Source organism: Coregonus clupeaformis, unplaced genomic scaffold (assembly GCF_020615455.1).
Source record: "Coregonus clupeaformis isolate EN_2021a unplaced genomic scaffold, ASM2061545v1 scaf0587, whole genome shotgun sequence".
Taxonomy (NCBI): Eukaryota; Metazoa; Chordata; class Actinopteri; order Salmoniformes; family Salmonidae; genus Coregonus; species Coregonus clupeaformis.
The window spans coordinates 1-24012 of record NW_025534042.1 but is presented as its reverse complement, the minus strand read 5'-3'; the positions used below and the strand labels follow the sequence as shown (position 1 = coordinate 24012).

Here is a 24012-nt window from a genome sequence, read left to right as displayed (position 1 = left end):
CTCTCAACCAGCTTCATGAGGTAGTCACCTGGAATGCATTTCAATTAACAGGTGTGCCTTGTTAAATTTGTGGAATTTCTATCCTTCTTAATGCGTTTGAGCCAATCAGTTGTGTTGTGACAAGGTAGGGGGGTATACAGAAGATAGCCATATTTGGTAAAAGACCAAGTCCATATTATGGTAAGAACAGCTCAAGTAAGCAAAGAGAAACGACAGTCCATCATTACTTTAAGACATGTTTAAGAAAATGTTCTTCAAGTGCAGTCGCAAAAACCATCAAGCGCTATGATGAAACTTGCTCTCATGAGGACCGCCACAGGAAAGGAAAACCCAGAGTTACCTCTGCTGCAGAGGATAAGTTCTTTAGAGTTACCAGCCTCAGAAATTGCAGCCCAAATAAATGCTTCACAGAGTTCAAGTAACAGACACATCTCAACATCAATTTTTCAGAAGAGACTGCGTGAATCAGGCCTTCATGGTCGAATTGCTACAAAGAAACCACTAATAAGAGACTTGCTTGGGCCAAGAAACACAAGTAATGGACATTAGACCGGTGGAAATCTGTCCTTTCGTCTGATGAGTCCAAATTTGAGATTTTTGGTTCCAACCGCTGTGTCTTTGTGAGATGCAGAATAGGTGAACAGATTATCTCCACATGTGTGGTTCCCACCGTGAATGCATGGAGGTGGTGGTGTGATGGTGCTTTGCTGGTGACACTGTCTGTGATTTAATTAGAATTCAAGGCACACTTAACCAGCATGGCTACCACAGCATTCTGCAGCGATACGCCATCCCATCTGGATTGGGCTTAGTGGGACTATCATTTGTTTTTCAACAAGTCAATGACCCAACACACCTTCAGGCTGTGTAAGGGCTATTTGACCAAGAAGGAGCGTGATGGAGTGCTGCATCAGATGACCTGGCCTCCACAATTACCCAACCTCAACCCAATTCAGATGGTTTGGGTTGAGTTGGTCCGCAGAGTGAAGGAAAAGCAGCCATCAAGTGCTCAGCATGTGGGAACTCCTTCAAGACTGTTGGAAAAGCATTCCAGGTGAAGCTGGTTGAGAGAATGCCAAGAGTGTGCAAAGCTGTCATCAAGGCAAAGGGTGGCTATTTGAAGAATCTCAAATATATTTAGATTTGTTTAACACTTTTTTGCTTACTACACGATTCCATATATGTTATTTCATTTTTTTAATGTCTTCACTATTATTCTACAATGTAGTAAATAGTCAAAATAAAAGAAAAACCCTTGAATGAGTAGGTGTGTCCAAACTTTTGACTGGTACTGTATAACTTTAAAATACAAAAATACAGCCGGTATGATGCAACTGAGTAATGCAAGTTTAAATACCAAATACTGAGAAGTGCGTAGGAAAGACGTGCGTAGAAAAGGCCTAAGAGCTTACCCACTTGGCACAGACGTCAGTTAAACATCTAGTTTTGATTTACATGTGGTTGAGTTGTCAACTAACATAAATTAAACGGGAAATCAACAAAAATATTCAACATGTCATTGGATTTAGGTTAAAATTTGGGTGGGAAAAAAAAGAACATTCCCTTACGTTGATTACTTTTTTCAAATCAAATCAGTTTTCCATGTTGATTCAAAGTAATCACATTTATTAATTTTTTGAAATTACGTGGAAACAACGTTGATTAAACCCGTTTTTGCCCAGTGGGTAGTTTGTTGTTTAACCCAATTAGTCCCGAGACCCCAGCAAAAATCTGCTTTCATTTATCTGCATGTCCATCGCTTATATTTAGCCTCACAATAAAGTGTTTTACCATTTTATTTTCAGGACAAGTAGAACACAAATCAATGACATAAACAGATGCATCCATGAGTTTATTTGACAAATGTAAAACAAATAATGTCTGCCAAAGCAAAAACCTATTAAATTAATTCATATGAATGCAGTAAGTACAGAAATGGTTTGCTCACTGGGAAATGAATATCTAACTAGTCAGTGACAACTGTGTGGAGTTTGTGACAGCAACTGTGAGCTTATTACAGTATTATAGAAACGATGTCCTGGGATTTCATATGATCTTCTATGCAGAAGAACCCCTTACCTTCTAACGACTCGTGGCTTGTGAGCGCCATAGAGCAAAACATAGAACAGCTTTTCATAAATGGCTTTTAATAGTTTGTAGCGCAAACCATTCGGACTCTAGACGTTTTTGCAGAATAGACCAAATCAATGGTACAACCCAGAAGTCTGTAGCTCAAACACACTATGTTTAATAGGGGTTAGAAGTCCAAAACACACCAGCGATAAGGTGGGACTCATTGGGTTAAGGGTCAGTTTACACTCACTAGTGGTGCGCGGTCAGCTGTTTGTTCACTCACCCGCAATTGCTAATAACCCATCGACAACCGCCCAACTACATGTGATAAAGTGAACATCTGAGGCCCGCGCCAGATCCTAACCCGCTAATATAGAAAATACGCTGTAGGCTACAGTCAGAGATGGCAGAACCATTTTTTAACAGGGGTTACAGGATTTTTTTGTTGTTGCTTGATTTAGATGTTTCTGCTTATAATTTCCGACATTTTGGTAGGCTATTTGTTAGTTAATTTGTCTATAATTAGATACATGCAGCTTCTCTCCTGTCATTATATGTTGCCCTAGAAGACTTAATAACCACCAGAATAATGTAATACATCGATAGAATGAATGCTTCAATCTAGTTGACATCTGTAAAGTTCTCTGTCATCGCTGCTTCTTTCGCGGAGCAAAGACATTTAGGGACTGGGATGCAAGAACAAAAAAAAAAGGAAAAACTTTCTGTACAACATTTCCAAAGGGAAATCGAAAGCTGTGAAAACGACCCATCATGTTTCTGATAAGATTTCAGTTCGGCTTGGATGCATATTTTATGTGGTTGAAATACTATCAGCTTTTATGATGCTGATAAAGACAGCACTCTTGACAGACGGTATCGAACTGAGCATTAACATTCTCTCAAGATGGTGAAATAAAGAAATCATATTTCTCCAGTCCTGTTCCAGAGTCAAAATTTTGCCCACATTTGGTGTATAATTTTAATGCAAGAAATCCTTAATTCTGCAGGAGTTAATATTAAGGCTATGTGAGAGTTATAGACCTACAGGTTATAGACCTACAGTCAGTGTCCAGATTTCCATTTCCATTCAACCCATCTGAACAGTAGGCTACAGTTCCCTTAACGTGCCATAGGCCCATTTGAAGTCCCATCTTGTGATTGTTGAATTTGTATAACGCCTCACAATCATCATACATAATATATCCTGCACCACTATCATCCTCTCTCCAAAACATGACTTTTCTGGCCTCCCTTCTCTTTATTTTCAACTCTCCATTTAGCAGCTTTTCTCTTATTCAATGAAACTCCCACATTGTCCTTTTTGCCTAAGTGGATCAACATTAACTTTTTCTACCCGTTCCCAAAAGCATTTGGCAAGTACGCTATTTGGCACGTGTACAGTTAGGCCCTAAAGCTTAGGCTTACGCACTAATGTCAAATAGCCTAAATTAATGAATGAATCAACTCAATGTAGCCTATAGATATAAATTGCACAAGAATCATACATTTATGGATTTTTTAAGGTATTGTTTTCCCTTTATTCAACCCACCCAGTTATATCCGCGGGGACTGCAGGTTATATCCACAGGGGCTGCTCAAACACACTATGTTTAAAAGGGGCCAGCGATACGGCGGGACTCATTGGGTTAGGGGTCATTTTACGCTCACTAGTGGTGCGCGAGTCAGCTGTTTGTTCACCCGCCCGCAATTGCTATTAACCCATCCACAATCACCTAACTATATGTGATAAAGTGAAAATCTGAGGCAACCGACCCTAACTCAGATTTTTAAAGTTATTGTTTTCTCTTTATTCAACCCGCCACCCACCCACACACCTGCCCTTCATCCACACAATATTTTGTGACCCTAAACCCGCCCGCCCCACGGTTATATCAGCAGGGTCTGCGGGTGATGAGTCAACCCGCGCAACACTAACACTCACATACTATAAGAGAGATTACGATAGGAAGTGTTACGGATACAGGTATCCTGTGTGTGTTTTTGTGTTTTTCCTCTCCTTCTGCCCTAATCACAGGTGTCTTTTGTGTTCCTGATTGGTGGTCGCTGGGGTGTCCCACCTGTCCGACATCCGTTTGTCTGCTGATTGCTGAGGTGGACCAATCAGTGGACATTCCTCTGCATTGCACCACCTGTTTCTGGTTTTTCAATCACACGTCCTATTGTTTTAAAAGCCAGTCAGTTGTGTTTGCTGATAGAGAGAGACTATTTTCGTATGTGAGTATGGATACTGTGGTGTCCTGTTTTTTGTGTACTCATTCATTTGCTGGTTACTCTGTTTGGTAACTATGTTGTGTGTTTCTGGGAAAGGGGGGATTTAGCAAGTTGCCCGTGGGCATACATTACCCGTAGGAAGAACATTGTCTAAAAACACTAGTTAGACCTGAGCGGACCACCCACTGTAATTTTTGTATGGTTAGCAGTAGCTTAGCGGTTCTTGAGGCAGGCAAGATCAGTTTAGTATTTTTTTACATTATTGTTTCATTTCTTGGGTCCTGCTCAGCCCTTTTTCCCAAACCTTTACTGTGTGTTCAAAATAAACATTTTATGTTTGACGGTAGCTTATGGTTGTCTGTGTATTTTTTGTTCTCACTGTTTCCATGTCACGATTCTAATTTGCATGAATTATATTACGGGTCTCTTGTCCATCCACCCTAGACTTTTAAAGCCACGGGGTTCGTAACATAACGTGGGGGCTCGTCCGGGATCTCGCTCATTGATACCCATGCTACTCATGCAAATTGGTTTAGTGTCTGGTTCAGTGTTGAGCTTGGCAGCAGTGACTAACTGGTTTTGTGTTCAGTATTCGTCGGCTCGTGTTGCTAGCTTAAGATGGCTACTTTTGAGTTGGATGCCTTTTTGGAAAATCCTACGTGGGAGGTTTTTGATAATTGCCGTAGAGTGGATCTACAGGCTTTGGCTGACCACTTTTCTGTACCAATACCAAGGGTTTTAGTGAAAGCAGAAGTTAGGAAAGCAGTGTTAGAGATATTATTGAACGAGCGAGTGCTTGAGTTACCGCCGCCTGAGCCTGCTGCTCCTGTAGGGGATGTGGCTGCTGCTCCTGTAAGCCCGTCCGTGTCTGAGGACGAGGCTAAGGCTCCAGCCACATTGCCCCGTTTTGACCCACTCTCCCCACTGTCTGACAGTGATGCCAGGATGGATGTCCGCTCGACACGGCTCCAAATGGAGGCGGAAGAGAGGGCACAAATCAGGCAAGAAAAGCTGGAGACGCGTAAGCTAGAGGCAGAACAGGAGACACGTAAGATGGAACTGGAGACGCGTAGGCTTGATCAAGAACTGGAGACGCGTAGACTTGATCAGGAACTGGAGACGCGTAAGATGGAACTGGAGATGCGTAAAATGGAACTGGAGGCAGAAACAGCGAGGTTAGTCTCTGCTCATACTATGCCTGCTAGTGAGCCGTCCTCACCAGCTGTGTCGTCTGCTACTTTTGATATTAGTAGACAGATCACCTTGGTACCTGTGTTTAGGGAGTCAGAGGTTGATTCCTATTTCAGTGTTTTTGAGCGTATAGCAGTAGCATTGAAATGGCCCGAAGAGGTATGGTGCCTATTACTTCAGTGTAAATTAACAGGTAAAGCCCAAGAGGTTCTGTCAGCACTACCTCTTGAATACAGCTTGAATTATGACGTGGTTAAAGCTACTGTTCTTCGTGCCTATGAGCTGGTTCCTGAGGCATATCGACAGAGATTTAGGTCTCATAAAAAGTATTCTACTCAGACCTATGTGGAGTTTGCTAGAGACAAAGGAAATCTGTTTGACAAATGGCACACTGCTAGTAAGGTAACTGATTTTAACTCTCTATGGGAGTTAATCTTGTTAGAAGAGTTTAAAAATGGTTTACCCGAACGCATTGTAGTTTATCTGAACGAACAGAAAGTATCCTCACTGTCGGAAGCGTCTGTATTGGCAGACGAGTTTGTGTTGACACATATTAGCGTGTTTTCGGCTCATACGGAGAGCAGGGCCGCCGAGTTGCTAACTTTTAGTCCTAGTGACCAGCAGTACATCCAGCACGCCCAAAAGATGTGCGTCACTGTTTCTATTGTCATAAGGTGGGACATATGGTTAATGATTGCTTTCTGCTAAAACGCAAACAGTGGATGCCTCAGCACGCCAGGCCGCCAACGGGTGTTGGGCTGATTCGTACGGTTGTAAGGCCGGAATCAAAACAGATGCCTCATAGTGAATGTGGTTTGAAAGTCCCAGATCACAGTTATGAACCGTTCATTTTTTAGGGGTTTGTTTCCATATCAGATGACGAAGCGTCTCAGCGTCCGGTTAGAATCCTCAGCGATACTGGTGCGGCGCAGTCGTTCATACTATCTGATGTGTTGCCCTTCTCTGATAATACATATTGTGGTTCCAGTGTGTTAGTACAAGGAATTGAAATGGGATTCGTCCCAGTGCCATGGCACTTTGTGAACGTACACTCTGAGTTAGTCAGTGGATTGTTCCGAGTTGGGGTATCGTCCTATGTTGCCAGTAAAAGGTGTGACATTTACAATGGGCAACGATATTGCCAGTGGAAAGGTGATACCCGTATTGGAGGTATTGGATAAAAGTGACCAGTCTCTCTCCGAAGAGCTTTCCAGATGTGTTCCCGCTTGTGCTGTCACACGTGCTCAAGCACGACAAGTGGGTGACTCTGTTTGGTAACTATGTTGTGTGTTTCTGGGAAAAGGGGGATTTAGCAAGTTGCCCGTGGGCATACATTACCCGTAGGAAGAACATTGTCTAAAAACACTAGTTAGACCTGAGCGGACCACCCACTGTAATTTTTGTATGGTTAGCAGTAGCTTAGCGGTTCTTGAGGCAGGCAAGATCAGTTTAGTTTTTTTTTTTTACATTGTTTCATTCCTTGGGTCCTGCTCAGCCCTTTTTCCCAAACCTTTACCGTGTGTTCAAAATAAACATTTTATGTTTGACAGTAGCTTATGGTTGTCTGTGTATTTTTTGTTCTCACTGTTTCCATGTCACGATTCTAATTTGCATGAATTATGTTACGGGTCTCTAGTCCATCCACCCTAGACTTTTAAAGCCACGGGGTTCGTAACAGGAAGGAAGGCCATTAAGTACTCTGTTATCTGAATGGAACAGCTTACCTGGTTGGCAGATAGAGGCCTGTGCTGAAGCTCCCAAACACTTGAACCTGTAACACAACGTCAAACATGTTATTCATTGATTTCACTTATCAATCAAATAAGCCGAGCTATGCATTAGCTTTGAACTGATACAACGGAAGGTATTTTGTTAGAAAATAAAGACAACAAATAATTTGATTTGACTTCTGTCATGTCACGTGATATGCTGCTTTCCTGTGACAACAGTCTGATAACTTGGAGACAGGTGTCAACTAAAGCAATAAAAATATGATATTTATGCTAAGTGGGGAGGGAGTCTAACGTGCATTAACTTATTTCAACTTTTATGCGAGTCGGTGCACAGTCATTATCTGACAACCATACACTGTTCTTGGGGGCAAAAATGGGAACAGAACGAACCATTACTACTGTAGTTATGAGAACAAGGACAAAATTATGCTTTAAACCCCAACGGTTTGGACAAAAAATAAATGAAATATGCTGTTTATTTAATGCGTCCAGATTACAGCCAAATATCCCGCTTTATCTGAGCTTTGTGGGAATTAACCAATGTCACGTCACATAACAGTATTTCACATTGTTTCTGAGGACTCAAAAATAGCCTTTGCTAAGCCTTAAACCTGCCGTTATTCCCTTAAACCTCCTGCCTGAACCGACCAAGGGGGTTAAAGCCTGGGCTCCAATCTGCTTACTAGAGGTGCATTAGCCATGGCATGTGATTGTGATGTGGATGGAAATGAGAGGGGTGATGGTGATGGATTGCCACTGTGTGGACGAGTTCCAATTCCAGTGAGGGGGAACACACAGACACAGGTCCCCAAGGTGAACTTAACTCATGGCTTGGCTCGGCTCTCTACTGTAAAAAGAGCTAGCGGTCGTCACTTACATTATCGAGAGACGGCGTGAAGTTACAGAGGGAGAGAAAGACATGGTGAACTCCTTCTAGACTGACTTAGACAGATTATTCAGCTATCTGGTGAGTTCACAGTTGTTCAGTTCACCCATTCACAGACAGGTCTCGTACTGAGTGTGTGTAAGAGGGCAGGTGATTGCTGGGAGTCTAGGCTTAGTCCTGTTCTGGTTGTGGACAGGATATGAAGCTATCAGTGTGCTGCCTGAAGCTCTCTACTCTCCTGCCTCAGTGGGTAGAGTAAGAGGTAGGAGCAGTGCCAGGGACAGCTGTGGGCTTTTCTGTCTAGCTCAGGGATGGGCAACTGTTTTACATTGTTTTTAGTTCATTTCCTGCGATACTACACATTTTGCCATGGGGCATAGAGAATTTTGCAGTTTTAAAGCAAGTTTGCTATAATTCTACACATTCTGCCATGGGCGGAGAGAAAAATTAGCAGTTTTACAGCTAATTTCCTGCAATTCTACATATTTTGCCATAGGGTGGAGACTATTTTTAAAAAATATATATATATGATATCTGAGTGAGAGTGACTAACAAAATCCATGGGGGCCCCCCAGTCAGTAATTAGACCATAATTACTACAAGTTAAGATAGCTGGCCACTAGACATTTTAGCTGACATGGTCTAATTGAGTTACTGTCAGTGACTGACATGGTCTAATTGAGTTACTGTCAGTGACTGACATGGTCTAATTGAGTGACTGTCAGTGACTGACATGGTCTAATTGAGTGACTGTCAGTGACTGACATGGTCTAATTGAGTGACTGTCAGTGACTGACATGGTCTAATTGAGTGACTGTCAGTGACTGACATGGTCTAATTGAGTGACTGTCAGTGACTGACATGGTCTAATTGAGTTACTGTCAGTGACTGACATGGTCTAATTGAGTTACTGTCAGTGACTGACATGGTCTAATTGAGTGACTGTCAGTGACTGACATGGTCTAATTGAGTTTCTGTCAGTGACTGACATGGTCTAATTGAGTTACTGTCAGTGACTGACATGGTCTAATTGAGTTACTGTCTGTGACTGACATGGTCTAATTGAGTTACTGCCAGTGACTGACATAAGAGGAAAACTGCTGATGCACAACCACATTTCGAAATTGCACCTTGTGTATTCTACTAATCCAACTCAACAGTAAATTGAGACCCAGACTGAGTTCCTAAAAAAAAGTGATCTGCGGGGCTACAAAACGGGGGGCCACGGGCCACCAGTTGGCCATCCCTGGTATAGCTTGTTAAGCTGAGAGCAGACACACACAAACACAGCTCTATCAGCAGACTCAAAGTCAGCAGGAATAAGGACACCTGGAGCACTGTAGATTACAGGCCCAAATATAACACAGCAGGAAGATAACAGTGGACCGACCAGGCGCTTTCACAAATGACACACACCCCATCATCTTTGGCCAGTGGAGTAAAGTACTTAAGTAAAAATACTTTAAATACTACTTAAGTAGTTTTTTGGGGTATCTGTACTTTACTATTTATATTTGACAACTTTTACTTCATTACATTCCTAAAGAAAATATTGTACTTTTTACTCCATACATTTTCCCTGACAACCAAAAGTACTCGTTACAGTTTGAATGCTTAGCAGGACAGGAAAATAGTCAAATTCACGCACTTATCAAGAGAACACGTGGTCAGCCCTACTGCCTCTGGTCTGGCGGACTCACTAAGCACAAATGCATCTTTTGTAAATAATGTCTGAGTTGGAGTGTGCAACTGGCAATCCATAAAATTCGAAAACAAGAAAATGGTGCCATCTGCTTTGCTTATTTATAACTTTTACTTTTGATACTTAAGTATATTTTAGCAAATACATTTACTTTTGATATTTAAGTATATTTAACACCAAATACTTTTAGACTTTTACTCAAGTAGTATTTTACTGGCTGACTTTCACTTTTACTTGAGTAACTTTCTATTAAGGTATCTATACTTTTACTCAAGTATGACAATTGGGTACTTTTCCCACCACTGTATATGGCCTGTCTTTCATCTTCATTACAGCTCAGCCTAGAAGGAGAGAAAAATCACTCTCTCCTTTTAGACAGCTATAGAGACAGCCAGAGAAAGACTAGAAAGTTGTAAAGACAGCATTTCTACATAGAGCAGCAAGTTCAAGCTCTCTGGTAATGAGGGAATTTGTCAAATGAGGGAATGTGAGAATCTCAAGCAGCTTGCTGTGTGGGTGAGGCCTGTCTGTGTAGCTAGAATCCACTTCCATTCCAAACCTTTGCTCTGCCTGTCACTTCTAGTAGTTGGTGTTGGCTTTTATGAAAGCATGAACTCTGCATGGTTGCAATATTTATTTGAACGATGACCCATATTAGCCTGGGCCCAGATCTTTATAACTATGTTTAAGTTTCAACAACCAGAGGAGTTTGCTGTACACCAATAATGGTCAAATCAATCTGGGACCTGGCTAGACCTGAATGGGCTTAGGACTGGGACTGTAGCGATGTGAGTGATCTCTTACGTCAGCAGTGGGCCACAGGTCTTTGATGACCCTCTCGATCCTGTCCACCACCTCCATCCTCATCCTCTCCTCCTCCGCCCGAGGAGACATGTACTTGTAGAAGTCATTGATCTCCTCATGGAGCCTGCAGAACAGTGAGAAAACAGCATGATCAGGGTTTGGGTGGGAGACAAAGAGAAAGAACAAAAGGAGAAAGTAGCATGGTCACATGGATAGTAGGAGAGTCTGAAATAGATCAAAACACTGACAAAGACTGAAGGCAGAATATATTGTAAGAAAGAGAAATCTAAATAACAGGTCTACAATACAATTGATGGAGTCTACAATAAATATTTCATTATGCCAGTCACTGCAATTTGTAAACAACTTTCACCGGTAGCTCACTGAACAGCCACCAGAGACAATTACCCGGCCCTACCATTAATGGAAATTGTGAAAACAGAAACGACACTTCCTCAAACACGCTAGGCATTTGTGATGAGTTAATTGCAAAGCATCATTATTACATAACTGGCTTCTTTACTGGAGGTGTGTTATGTTAAAGGTAAACTGCCAACAAACTGTAATCAAATAGCATCTGCTGAAGACTGGCATAAATGTAATGTCCCTTGCCTGAGGTCAAATTAAATAGTTTGGGAGGAAAATGCTAATAAGTACATGTGTTGCTGTCCTTGAGATAAAAATGGGTGCTGAATCAACAAATCAACTTTACTAAATGATCAACAGGGCTGTTTCCCCTTCACCTTGGCCCTGATAGTCAGTCAGCCAAACTTGGTCCTTGGCTGGGTGGCACATCTGGGTGGGAATGAATGCCAGGGCTGGGTTTGGGGAGACCAGGGACTGTGCCCACTCTCAGATCCATTACACAATGGCACAGACACAAGACAGTGACTGGGCCAGTGATTGACTGACTGGGGTTATTTCTGCCTGCAATTCACCCTGCTGTCAATTATTAAAGCTGCAGAGTTACCTGGACAACATACACACCCACACGGCCTAGACCAGAGGCTATATCAATAACGCTAAAAGATTTAACTGGATCACACAAACATTCACACGTGGTACTGACTGCCTCCCACACACACACACGGTGCGGCCTAAGCCAGCTGCCACCTCGACCTTTGACCCGACCAACACACGTCCTTGTTGTTCCAAACTCTATTGGTTAGCTCTTGTATGTTCTGGCCAGTGCTTAGTGTTGGGACAGGAAGCGAAGCGGGAACAGAATGGAGAGGAATCAAGCCAGTCAAAGGGGATCGGAGCAGACATGTGGAAACACGAGATCTAACACTCAGTGACCAACCAACGCATACACAGTAAGGAGGATAAAATACTTATTCTCTTTCCTAATCTTTCAAAGGCAACTCGACTAGTTTGAGTTGAATAGCAAGCTGCACATACAGCATTATGATTCTGAGTAGAGCAGAGGCAGCAGTCCTGTTGTGTGAGCAGCTGTAATGTGAGTGAACACCACATACTGGAGGGGGTGTACGAGAGGCCAGGACACCAGAGGGCTGAGCTGTCGTGGGCTGGCAGTGTAGCAGGTCACTCCGCCCTGCCCTGGCTGCCTCTTTACTGGGTCTGTTCGCACACACACAATCCCAATCACCCACAGGGCCATGTAAACACAACACATCACCCAGCCAATGACAGGCCTGCAGCACAGCTTCCTTTGGCAGGAAAATCAAAGAGAAAGAGAGTGGGAAAGAAATGGTAGCTACTTCTGCCATTAAACACAAAGCAGAGCTTGTGTAGCCAAGCTTGTGTACCTGAGAGGGCTCAGCTGTGAGAAACACTAGTAGCTACTGTAGAGGACTCAGCCTGCCTGTCATTTTGGTAGCGCACTGCAGAGCACTGCGTTTCAGGGTAAGAGAAGTCTTCCATGGCGCTTGCAGTTGTCTGTGTTTCACCTAATCCTCATCAACACCCAGACAGACATTCCTGGTGTAGCAGCCAGGAGTCCTACTGAAGGGCCCTGACCCGGTTAGACCCGTCGACAGCCGCCCCAATCACCAGCCTGTCGGCCCAATCTACACAGCAGTCCAGCCAGACAGCCAGACAGTCATGCCAGTTCAATGCCATCAGTCCCTGGGTAGGAGTACTCCTCCCTGATGTGATGATACCAGGCCTTTTCATGCTGCATCACTGCAGTGCAGGTGTTCATCCTCAAACAATGACCCCTTTATATTCACACACAGGAGTGTATCACACAGCTTGTAATGTAAAAAATCGGCTGCTAAACTAATCTAACTTCTACACCTTTCCTCACCCAAGCATCTCCCATTTTAAGTAGGCCAAGCTAACTCCTCAGGGCAGGCCCGCTAATGGTGTGTGAAGACACCCACCATGAGGTTCCGTGTCCTGAGGTACCATGAGCTGTTTTTCTGGATGGACCAGGGCCTCACATTACACAGTGCATTCTGAGCTGACTGAAGCTACCAGAGGGCGCATTACTGAGCACTATGCAGGGGATTCCTTCTTTCTATCTCTCCCTCGTGCTCTCTTCCTCTCTGGTGTTCGTCAAACTGACATGGGAACATGAAGTACCTTCATCAACATGTGACACACGCACAGGCAGCAACAGGCCCACAGATACACTGTACGCTCTGCAGAGGCAACCTGGCTGACAGCATTTATCACGCCCAGCCAGTCACCGCATCAAAGACTGCCCTGTGAACACACCCAGAGGCAACATAGCAAGGTATGACTACAGTGGGCACTAGTGATGGGGGGAAAAATCTATACAGCTACATATCGGAATATTATCTTTGACGATATAGCGTATATATTATTTGTTGCGCTAGTTGGCTGTACCTGCACCAAAACTCCAGTATTTTTCCTTCATAGCTTGTTCTCCATCTTTTTAAATAGGGAGCCAATTTGTTTTCAGAACTTTTATTGCCATGACTGATCAAAACTAGTTCTCATGGCTCTGTCGTCCGTCTGCAGCAGACATACGGGGCGCAATATGTCTGGAACATCGATTCACAATAAAATCACAGTGTTAAATAGCAATACATATAGAATCGTGAGAATCACAATACATATCGTAACGGCACCTAAGTATCTTTATGCACACGCATAAAGGCGTCCACGTGCTTCCCAGCCGAAACAGTTCGGAAGAGTTTGAAATATTTGTTTGTTTTGGACTTCAGTATGGGTTTACGCCCTTTCGCAAGTGATTGGACAACTGTAGGGATTCTTCAATAAAGTCTTTGTTGACATTCAACGAGAGACGACTCGTTTTCATGCACATTTCTATATGTAAAATTGCGCGACTACGATCTCCTAGGAAAAACGTCTGACTATTTTGAGGAAGTGTATACTGGCTACAGCGTCTCAACATTACTATTGCTGTTTTTTCTCATTTTTCAAGCGAAGGTCTTTTAAGGGAGTATGTGAGCACACTCGTTCAGTTCGCCTAGTCGACTTTGGCTCGCCGTCAGCCGAACTGAAGCATACTGACGCCTTAAATCACTCCAGACGACAGGGGAGGGGAGGGTGCCATCCTCGGACATACACCACCGTTCAAAAGTTTGGGGTCACTTAGAAATGTCCTTGTTTTCGAAAGCAATTTTTTTGTCCATTAAAATAACATCAAATTGATCAGAAATACAGTGTAGACATTGTTAATGTTGCAAATGGCTATTGCAGCTGGAAACGGCTGATTCTTTATGGAATATCTACATAGGCGTACAGAGGCCCATTATCAGCAACCATCAGTCCTGTGTTCCAATGGCACGTTGTGTTTGCTAATCCAAGTTTTTCATTTAAAAAGGCTAATTGATCATTAGAAAACCCTTTTGCGATTATGTTAGCACAGCTGGAAACTGTTGTGCTGATTAAAGAAGCAATAAAACTGGCCTTCTTGAGACTAGTTGAGTATCTGGAGCATCAGCAATTGTGGGTTCGATTACAGGCTCAAAATGGCCAGAAACAAATAACTTTCTTCTGAAACTCGTCAGTCTATTCTTGTTCTGAGAAATGAAGGCTATTCCATGCGAGAAATTGCCAAGAAACTAAAGATCTCGTACAACGCTGTGTACTACTCCCTTCACAGAACAGCGCAAACTGGCTCTAACCAGAATAGAAAGAGGAGTGAGAGGCCCCGGTGCACAACTGAGCAAGAGGACAAATACATTAGAGTGTCTAGTTTGAGAAACAGACGCCTCACAGGTCCTCAACTGGCAGCTTCATTAAATAGTACCCGCAAAAAAACAGTTTCAACGTCAACAGTGAAGAGGCGACTCTGGGATGCTGACCTTCTAGGCAGAGTTGCAAAGAAAAAGCCATATCTCAGACTGGCCAAAAAAAATTTAAGATGGGCAAAATAACACAGACACTGGACAGAGGAAGATTGGAAAAAGTGTTATGGACAGACAAATCGAAGTTTGAGGTGTTCGGATCACAAAGAAGAACATTTGTGAGACGCAGACCAAATGAAAAGATGCTGGAGGAGTGCTTGATGCCATCTGTCAAGCATGGGGGAGGCAATGTGATGGTCTGGGGTTGCTTTGGTAAAGTGGGAGATTTGTACAGGGTAAAAGGGATCTTGAAGAAGGAAGGCTATCACTCCATTTTGCAACACCATTCCATACCCTGTGTACGGCACTTGATTGGAGCCAATTTCCTCCTACAACAGGACAATGACCCAAAGCACAGCTCCAAACTATGCAAGAACTATTTAGGGAAGAAGCAGTCAGCTGGTATTCTGTCTATAATGGAGTGGCCAGCACAGTCCCCGGATCTCAACCCTATTGAGCTGTTGTGGCAGCAGCTTGACCGTATGGTACGTAAGAAGTGCCCATTAAGCCAATCCAACTTATGGGAGGTGCTTCAGGAAGCATGGGGTGAAATCTCTTCAGATTACCTCAACAAATTGACAACTAGAATGCCAAAGATCTGCAAGGCTGTAATTGCTGCAAATTGAGGATTATTTGACGAAAGCAAAGTTTGAAGGACAATATTATTATTTATATTAAAAATCATTATTTCTAACCTTGTCAATGACTACATTTCCTATGCATTTTGCTATATTTCCTATTCAAACGCATTTTATTGCATGACATAAGTATTTGATCACCTACCAACCAGTAAGAATTCCGGCTCTCATTCCCTGTATTAACTGCACCTGTTTGAACTCGTTACCTGTATAAAAGACACCTGTCCACACATTCAATCAAACAGACTCCAACCTCTCCACAATGGCCAAGACCAGAGAGCTGTGTAAGGACATCAGGTAAAATTGTAGACCTGCACAAGGCTGGGATGGGCTACAGGACAATAGGCAAGCAGCTTGGTGAGAAGGCAACAACTGTTGGCGCAATATTTAGAAAATGGAAGAAGTTCAAGATGACGGTCAATCACCCTCGGTCTGGGGCTCCATGCAAGATCTCACCTCGTGGGGCATCAATGATCATGAGGAAGGTGAGGGATCAGCCCAGAACTACACGGCAGGACCTGGTCAATGACCTGAAGAGAGCTGGGACCACAGTCTCAAAGAAAACCATTAGTAACACACTACGCCGTCATGGATTAAAATCCTGCAGAGCACGCAAGGTCCCCCTGCTCAAGCCAGCGCATGTCCAGGCCCGTCTGAAGTTTACCAATGACCATCTGGATGATCCAGAGGAGGAATGGGAGAAGGTCATGTGGTCTGATGAGACAAAAATATAGCTTTTGGTCTAAACTCCACTCGCCGTGTTTGGAGGAAGAAGAAGGATGAGTACAACCCCAAGAACACCATCCCAACCATTAAGCATGGAGGTGGAAACATCATTCTTTGGGGATGCTTTTCTGCAAAGGGGACAGGACGACTGCACCGTATTGAGGGGAGGATGGATGGGGCCATGTATCGCGAGATCATGGCCAACAACCTCCTTCCCTCAGTAAGAGCATTGAAGATGGGTCGTGGCTGGGTCTTCCAGCATGACAACGACCCGAAACACACAGCCAGGGCAACTAAGGAGTGGCTCCGTAAGAAGCATCTCAAGGTCCTGGAGTGGCCTAGCCAGTCTCCAGACCTTAACCCAATAGAAAATCTTTGGAGGGAGCTGAAAGTCCGTATTGCCCAGCGACAGCCCCGAAACCTGAAGGATCTGGAGAAGGTCTGTATGGAAGAGTGGGCCAAAATCCCTGCTGCAGTGTGTGCAAACCTGGTCAAGACCTACAGGAAACGTATGATCTCTGTAATTGCAAACAAAGGTTTCTGTACCAAATATTAAGTTCTGCTTTTCTGATGTATCAAATACTTATGTCATGCAATAAAATGCAAATTAATTACTTAAAAATCATACAATGTGATTTTCTGGATTTTTGTTTTAGATTCCGTCTCTCACATTTGAAGTGTACCTATGATTTGAAAAGGCGTATGTCTGCCAGTCTCCAACTGTGTGACTAGAAATGGAGTTGTATCTCACATTGCCAGCCTCCTACACTGTGCTTTTAACAAAATAAAAACAGTGCAAGAGTCAGTTTCATTTCAGAGAGTCAGCCTAAGCATAGGTTCTCTATTCCAGCTCAGACCAGTGGTGCTGCTAAGTTTCATTTGCCTGGCTGTCTGTGTGAGAGAGGAGCATGGGTTTCGTTTCAGGGTTAAGCCACATCTCCTCGTCACCCAGGGAACCGGCTTAGACCAGGGGGAGCGGCCCAGCGCCACTGGAGCATGTGACAAACAAATGGCTCCTTCCTGAAACCTTCTGGATCACATTACAGATAGCACAGCCTCAGCCAAAGGAACAGAACACAGACCCTTGGCACTTGGGGTATAACTTCAGGGTCTCCTCTGCGAGGTTACTGTTGCTGTGGCAGACTAGTGCTGCTTATTGACCAGCTGCTCAGACGGACCGACAGTATAAAGGTGTGTGAGAGCCAGAGGGCAGTGCACATGTCTCAGTTCAGACAAAGGCAGTAAAAGACAGAGGAGAGAAAAATCATAACTGGCTGCCAAAGCTCCTTTGAGAAAGGAGAGGGTTCGCTTGCAGATGGCTTTTCGGATGTGCCAGGCCAGCCTCCTGGTTTAGAATGGCCTCCACCGAACAGCATTACAGCAACCAGCTATAAATACTGCAGAAAGACCAGGGACAGAAATAACAGGGTACTGTACCAGGCCCATGTTTCATAGCGTTGCCAGAAACAGTGAGACACACGTCATCCAGCAGGCATTCTCTTCACGTGAACCTGCACAAACTCCTCACTCACTGCTTATTAGGCAGTCCCTCAGTTGGCAGTGCTACGTCTGTAAATATGCCACACTCACACAAAAACATGAGTAGGCTAGCCTATGAGTGACAGGGCCAGCGATATGCATAGTGTCACACACAGAGGAAAGGATGTCAACCCGAACCACACACACACTGAACATGAGGTGGCCAATTCATTAAGCTTTCATCAATCCCCGACTTATCCTCCAGCAGCACTACGTTGGCTCAGACTGGCTACCATAACCAGAGGATTTGGGTTAAAGACAAGTGAGGGCCACGAGGATCCCAGTTGTCCCTGATCGGTAGTGACCTGCTTGACCTCAGTGGAGTTATCTGGCACGCACTAGCTGCGGTTGAAACCATGTGTTTAGTGCTGCAAAAAAAGCTCCTGGCATTCCACAGGCTCCAAAACATCTGGCGTGCTGCAAGTCCAGCCATAAACACTAGACTACACTTACATTACGCCCTCCTCTTCAATTAAAGCCCTAAGGACCGATCCACCATAACAACATATAGGCCTATATTCAGCAGTACAGAGAGAGAGACCCATGGATGGACCCAGACATCAAAAGAACAATGTGATCTTTATTAATTGGGCTGCTAAATCTTGGCCTACCCAAAGTACAATCTGCAGACACACTGCTAACAGATTTGAGCCATCAGCACTAGGCTAAACATTAGCAACAATAGTCTAGTCTACTCAAATTTGTGTGTTTGGTCTAAACGTACTGTATGTCATGTCCTCTGATCTCTGTGACAATTTCCACTCCATCTCTGAGCTCACTTGCTAGACTCCAATCACTGCATGAGCCTAGTCTGCCTGTCAACTAAGTAATCATGGCTCCTCCCACTGTGTGAGGCCTTTTAGAAAAGAGCCAGGATGCAACATGTGAGTGGCAGCCTATCAGACAGCCATAGAGATCTGTGGTACACAGGTTGCACATTGAGTTAATCAAGACTGGAGGAGAGAATAGAGCACACGGTGTGGTTCTCATCATTAGTCTCATGGCATGAACTGATGCCTGTACCTCGGTAGGTTTCTCTTCATCGGTCTGGCTGAAAGGCATTTATACAGGCTTATGAAAATGCAATTGCCAGAAATGTTGAAATGCTGACCGTCAAAAGAGATGGACATGTCTTTTTTCGTGAACATTTTCTAAATTTTGAACATCCAATACTTTTACAACAATGATTACCATAACTTGTACAACTGAAACGACCACCAAAAAAACACAGCGGTCTCCAATAATCTAAACGTATTGTTAAACAGTACGACATTCACAAAATAAATATGATTGTCTTTCAGTATTGATTTTGTCTGGGCTGGCAATATTCTGACAAGTTGGCAATATTCTGACAAGTTGAGAGGCCTGTGCTGCTGGTAGATGTCCCAAACCTAGAAACAAGCTACCTAACAATTAGCTGTGGGACTTGGATCATACATCTCAGAGATGGTTCTAAAAACAATAATGTACCTGTACTAATAGTCACAGAGTGATTAGCAGCACATTTTGATTGCCAATGGGGTCAACATTGTACAAAACTGATCTGGCACGGTGTGACTGCTGATCTTCACACACAGGACCATGGACAGGGTTGTGTTCAATAGGGCACAAGTAGGGAACACTGTAGCAAAAGGTTTCAAAAGGTAATTAAACAAACATTTCTTATTGGACAAGTTCACTCCATTTCGGGAAGTTTTCTTCTGTTTTGTGGCTAGTGAACACAACACAGGTCTTTCCACAGCTAGTTGTATGTGACAGCACAGTGCAGCCATTCAAACACTATTTTAGGCAGTCCACTCCACTCATACACCAAGAAAAGTAATGGGTCTTTCAACAACAGCTTTTGTTTCAGTGAATCAGAGGTGGCAGAACTCCATTGCTGCTCCAGAGCTCATTGGATGGAGGGCTCTTTGACATCAGAGAAAGAGCTCAGGTTTCTCTCCTGGAGGGGCGGGTTTGTTTTGGGAGAGCAAAGCCAGGACATGCTCAGCGTGTGCTGCATGTAAACACAGCACCCCTTATACAGGGAGGCTGGACCTTCTGGGCTCAACCATGCAGTCCAACAACTCTGCATGCATTCACACACCTCCGCCCCTATCCGCCCTATCCCCACCCCCGCAACCAAGAACAGTGCCTTACTCGTCCAAGGAAAATCCTTCATCTTCTCCCACCCTCTTTCCTTTCCCCTCCTCATCAAATTGTGTATGCCACGGTGATCGCAGTCACACTAATGTAAAATCAACCTCTTGACTAATGCGAGCCTGAATAGGCGATCCCCCAGGTATCACAAGCAAAGGAAAATGCATCTGGATGTGAATCACTTTCCAATTTTCCGCTTCCCAGTCAGGGACTTGGGGAAGAAAGCTAATGAAATGTTTCCACAACCAGAGATTACAAGCCTGAAAAACACTTTCTGAAAGCGACACTATCAGTTGGCAGATGTCTAGGCTTTACATTTATATATTGTGAAATATCTGTTCATAATGAAGCTCAGTAACTAAACATTGTGAGCAGAATAAGAACCAGGAGTGTGAGAGACAGAGCCTGGTTGTGACTGTGATCCAGGCTGTATAGTAAAGGTTGGGGTATTAGAGTAATCACTAAGGAATGTCTTTATGCAAACAGTGTGCTTCATATTACTATAAATGAGGATCAGCCTAGCTAAAACGTTGCTCTGGGCTCTTGCATGTTGCTAGCCTACGCTTGTCAGACACAGAGAAGAGAAAGAACACGCCTCTACACCTCAGCCTTTAAACCAACACCCCACCCACCTCAGGACTTTTCTCTAGTTTAAACTAGTAAGAACTGCATTACTAAAAGAGCTCTATATCACACTAAGATTATATAAACTAATTGGTAAATATGTTTTCAAGACAAATCCGGTCCTTCATATCTGGAACAATAAACAGAGCGGACTCAGGCAAAACAACGGTGATAAGATAAGGAAGGCACCTGGATGGTTGTACAGCAGCACATTTCATTTCAGCATCACGTGTCTGTGGAAACACCCTCTGTCATAATAGAGAAAATGGTTACAGTAACCTAACCTCTATATCTGCTTTGTACCAACCTGACATATTGATCATAATCAGTAAGCTAGTATAGCCAACCTATATGAAAGAGAGTGTACTAGAGTTCAGACTCTACTAAGAGGTCTGGACCTTGATGGCATACTTGCCCTGTAGCTACAGTCACAAGCCCCACTGACTGTTCGTCCCTGATTGCTACATTTCTGTCAGAAGTTGTACAATCTCTGTCAACTCTCTGGCCTTTATGTACGAACACTTCGAGAGAAGGGGAATAGTTCAGCCTCTCTATACATGTTGTGTACTATGGCTTCTGGCCAAGAGGTCTGAACCTTGAAGATACATGTTTTGCATTTGCATCTGCCCAGCTGCTCCCCTTGAAATGGGGGGCAGAACTCACTGATTTCACCTCACTTTCCATGTCCTCATTAAGAAATAGATACAATTTCTGAATTGCGACTTGATGTGGGTCTGTTATGTTTGCTATATGTACTCTGACAGTTATCATTGTTTGTTCCTATTCACTCACCGTAGTTGAGATATCCACAAATAGCCACCATACTATTTACATTTTACATTTTAGTCATTTAGCAGACGCTCTTATCCAGAGCGACTTACAGTTAGGGAGTGCATACATTTTCATACTGGCCCCCGTGGGAAACGAACCCACAACCCTGGTGTTGCTAGCGCCATGCTCTACCAACTGAGCTACAGGGGACATACTATGACTTTGGCTAAAGGAATAAATTGTGCTTGTGATGCCAGTTAGCTCACAAATGTAAGGATGTGTGAGTTGGAGAAAAAAACTAGCTGTTTTGGACACAAATAGTTGATTTGTTTCTAATATTGAGCATTGACCTAACAAAAACAAACATTTCAATTTTTCTTGCCAACCCATTGTGTTCTTCTATCATGTTGCCTAGGTAAAAATATCTGTAATACATCTGTTGCTATGTCAGTATTACTGATCCACCTTATAAAACTTGAAACAGACAAGAAATACCAGCATTAGTTAGGCAGGCTTAGCCTGACAGTCTACATGTCAACTATCAAAAAAAAGAGTACTGCAATGACTTGACTATGCTTCCTGCTCGGGACTCGTGCTTTTAGCTAAATGTCAGCCAGATACTTAGATTTTTTTGCTTAGGTCGTCAGCGTGGTGTCCCCTGTAGCTCCATTGGTAGAGCATGGCGCTTGCAACGCCAGGGTTGTGGGTTCGTTTCCCATGGGGGGCCAGTATGAAAATGTATGCACTCACTAACTGTAAGTCGCTCTGGATAAGAGCGTCTACTAAATGACTTAAATGTAGTGAACACATGCATATGTTGGCAACCACGAGGTAGCTAGCTATCAAGGTCATAAAACAAACTACTGGAGCTAAATATCCCATTGCTTTCGACTGACCTTAGCTGGCTAGGAACGTCACCCAAAATGACCGATTATGACGCTTGACGGTGAAATCGGCACGCCTAAATATGGCTATGATTTCTAACCATAAGAATATGTGCGCTCACTTCACCAGCCAAGTTAGCTGGCTGGCTAGTTGTCTAACCAACTAGTGTGGTATAGATAGTTAGCTAACGCGTGATTTATTATTAGCTAACTACTTGTAGCTAGTTTTGATGTGTGTCATTTCGTTACTTACCCTAGGATTCCTTCAGAGTAGTTCTTGACTTTCCATGGTGTTCCCATGTAACCACAGCCTCCGGTCTCGAGGCTACTGTTGAATCCATAAGTGCTAGCCTTGTTGTCTCTTTTCCTTTTGTTGGGGTGTCCTGCGACCACAGAGACCCGAGTACCCACTTGCCCCCCTCCGCTGCCCCTCCCCAACGATGAACGGTTGTTGTGGTTGTTATTAGCTTCCAACGGAATAAAGTCTCGTTGTTCGATTACATCTCTGTCTTTCGTTGAGTTGGACATTCCCTGGTTCCTGGGTTCGCTGTTAGTGACAGCTCCGTTCTTGCTCGAGATCACGTTACCCAATGTCCCGTTGATGTTCGATTTCGGACTGAGGCTTGAAGTGCTAGACAAACTACCCGTGTTACAGTTGTTATTGAAGTACAGATTCCCCAGTCCTTGTGTCGTTTCCCAAATCTGCATCCACAGGCTGTTGGCTGGTCCACGTTGTTCTGGCTGAAACCAAGCGATTCTTGGATCCATCAAACGACACTGCCCCAGAGCAAGGCTCAGTTCGTGTAGCTAAAGCTAGCCAGGTAGTTAGCTAGCTAACCTCACTCGTAAGCTTTACAGCGGACTAAAGTCAGCTAGGTAGGTTACTTCAAATTGCTATAAAATATCTGAATCTTACTGCCATCCATTAATTAAAACGAAGATCAGAAAATATTATTATTAGACGGTAGGCGACGTGTTCAATGAAATGATGTTGGCAAAGTTTGGATTCAAGAATGAAGGGAACGTGCGGCCGTTGCCTATCGAAGCGATTATTCTGACCCTTCTGATTGTGGGTCCTCAATGGCGGACACTGCGCAGCCGCGGACACTGCGCAGCCGCAGATTCGCACAGAGTGAAATGGGGATTCGGAAAGGGCGGAGAAAGTGTAGTTCTTACGCAAGAGCAGAACATGTTTCTTATTGCGTAACAATGGGCGATTGATGAATTATTTTCAGACGAGAACATGAGTTACACACACTGAAATAAATTTGTGGGAGGTTTGTAATAATAGAAAAAGCAAAACTAGACCAAACTAACATGGTTACTTCATGTCATGACAGGATATTCTATCCATCAGGCTGATAAATTACGTTTCCATTATTTCAAAGAATGAAAGCAGCATATCAAAGTGGAGGCTATCTACCAATAGCGGTGCCTTCTCCCTTGTCAATGAAACCACAATTTCTGAACTATTTTCTAAATCCAAAACCACATCCTGCTATCTTGACCCCATGACGACTGCCTTAGTTAAGGCATGCCTCCCTATTCTCCGCCTCCTGGTGGTCAACATTGTAAATGCATCTCTCACATCTGGCATTGTTCCTACTCCTTTGAAAACAGCGGCTATAACTCCCATACTGAAGAAACAGGGCCCGGACCCTGAGATCCTCACCAACTACTGGCCCCGTGTAGCTCAGTTGGTAGAACATGGCGCTTGCAACGCTATGGTTGTGGGTTCGTTTCCCACGGGGGGCCAGTATGAAAAA

The 24012-nt window shown here is 43.7% G+C and overlaps 1 protein-coding gene across 1 annotated transcript in view; it reads right to left on the bottom strand.

The window, feature by feature from the left end:
• The window catches only part of LOC121562327 (terminal nucleotidyltransferase 4B-like), a 28741-nt gene extending 5399 nt beyond the window's left edge, over positions 1-23342 (bottom strand). Inside the window, exons 1-3 of the mRNA XM_041874624.2 lie at positions 22500-23342; positions 10622-10745; positions 7221-7267 (exon numbers count right to left, since the gene is read on the bottom strand). Coding sequence (XP_041730558.1) covers positions 7221-7267; positions 10622-10745; positions 22500-23014 — 686 coding nt within the window. The 5' untranslated portion in view covers positions 23015-23342. The remainder of the gene's footprint in view (positions 1-7220; positions 7268-10621; positions 10746-22499) is intronic.
• Between the last annotated feature and the right edge of the window lie 670 nt (positions 23343-24012).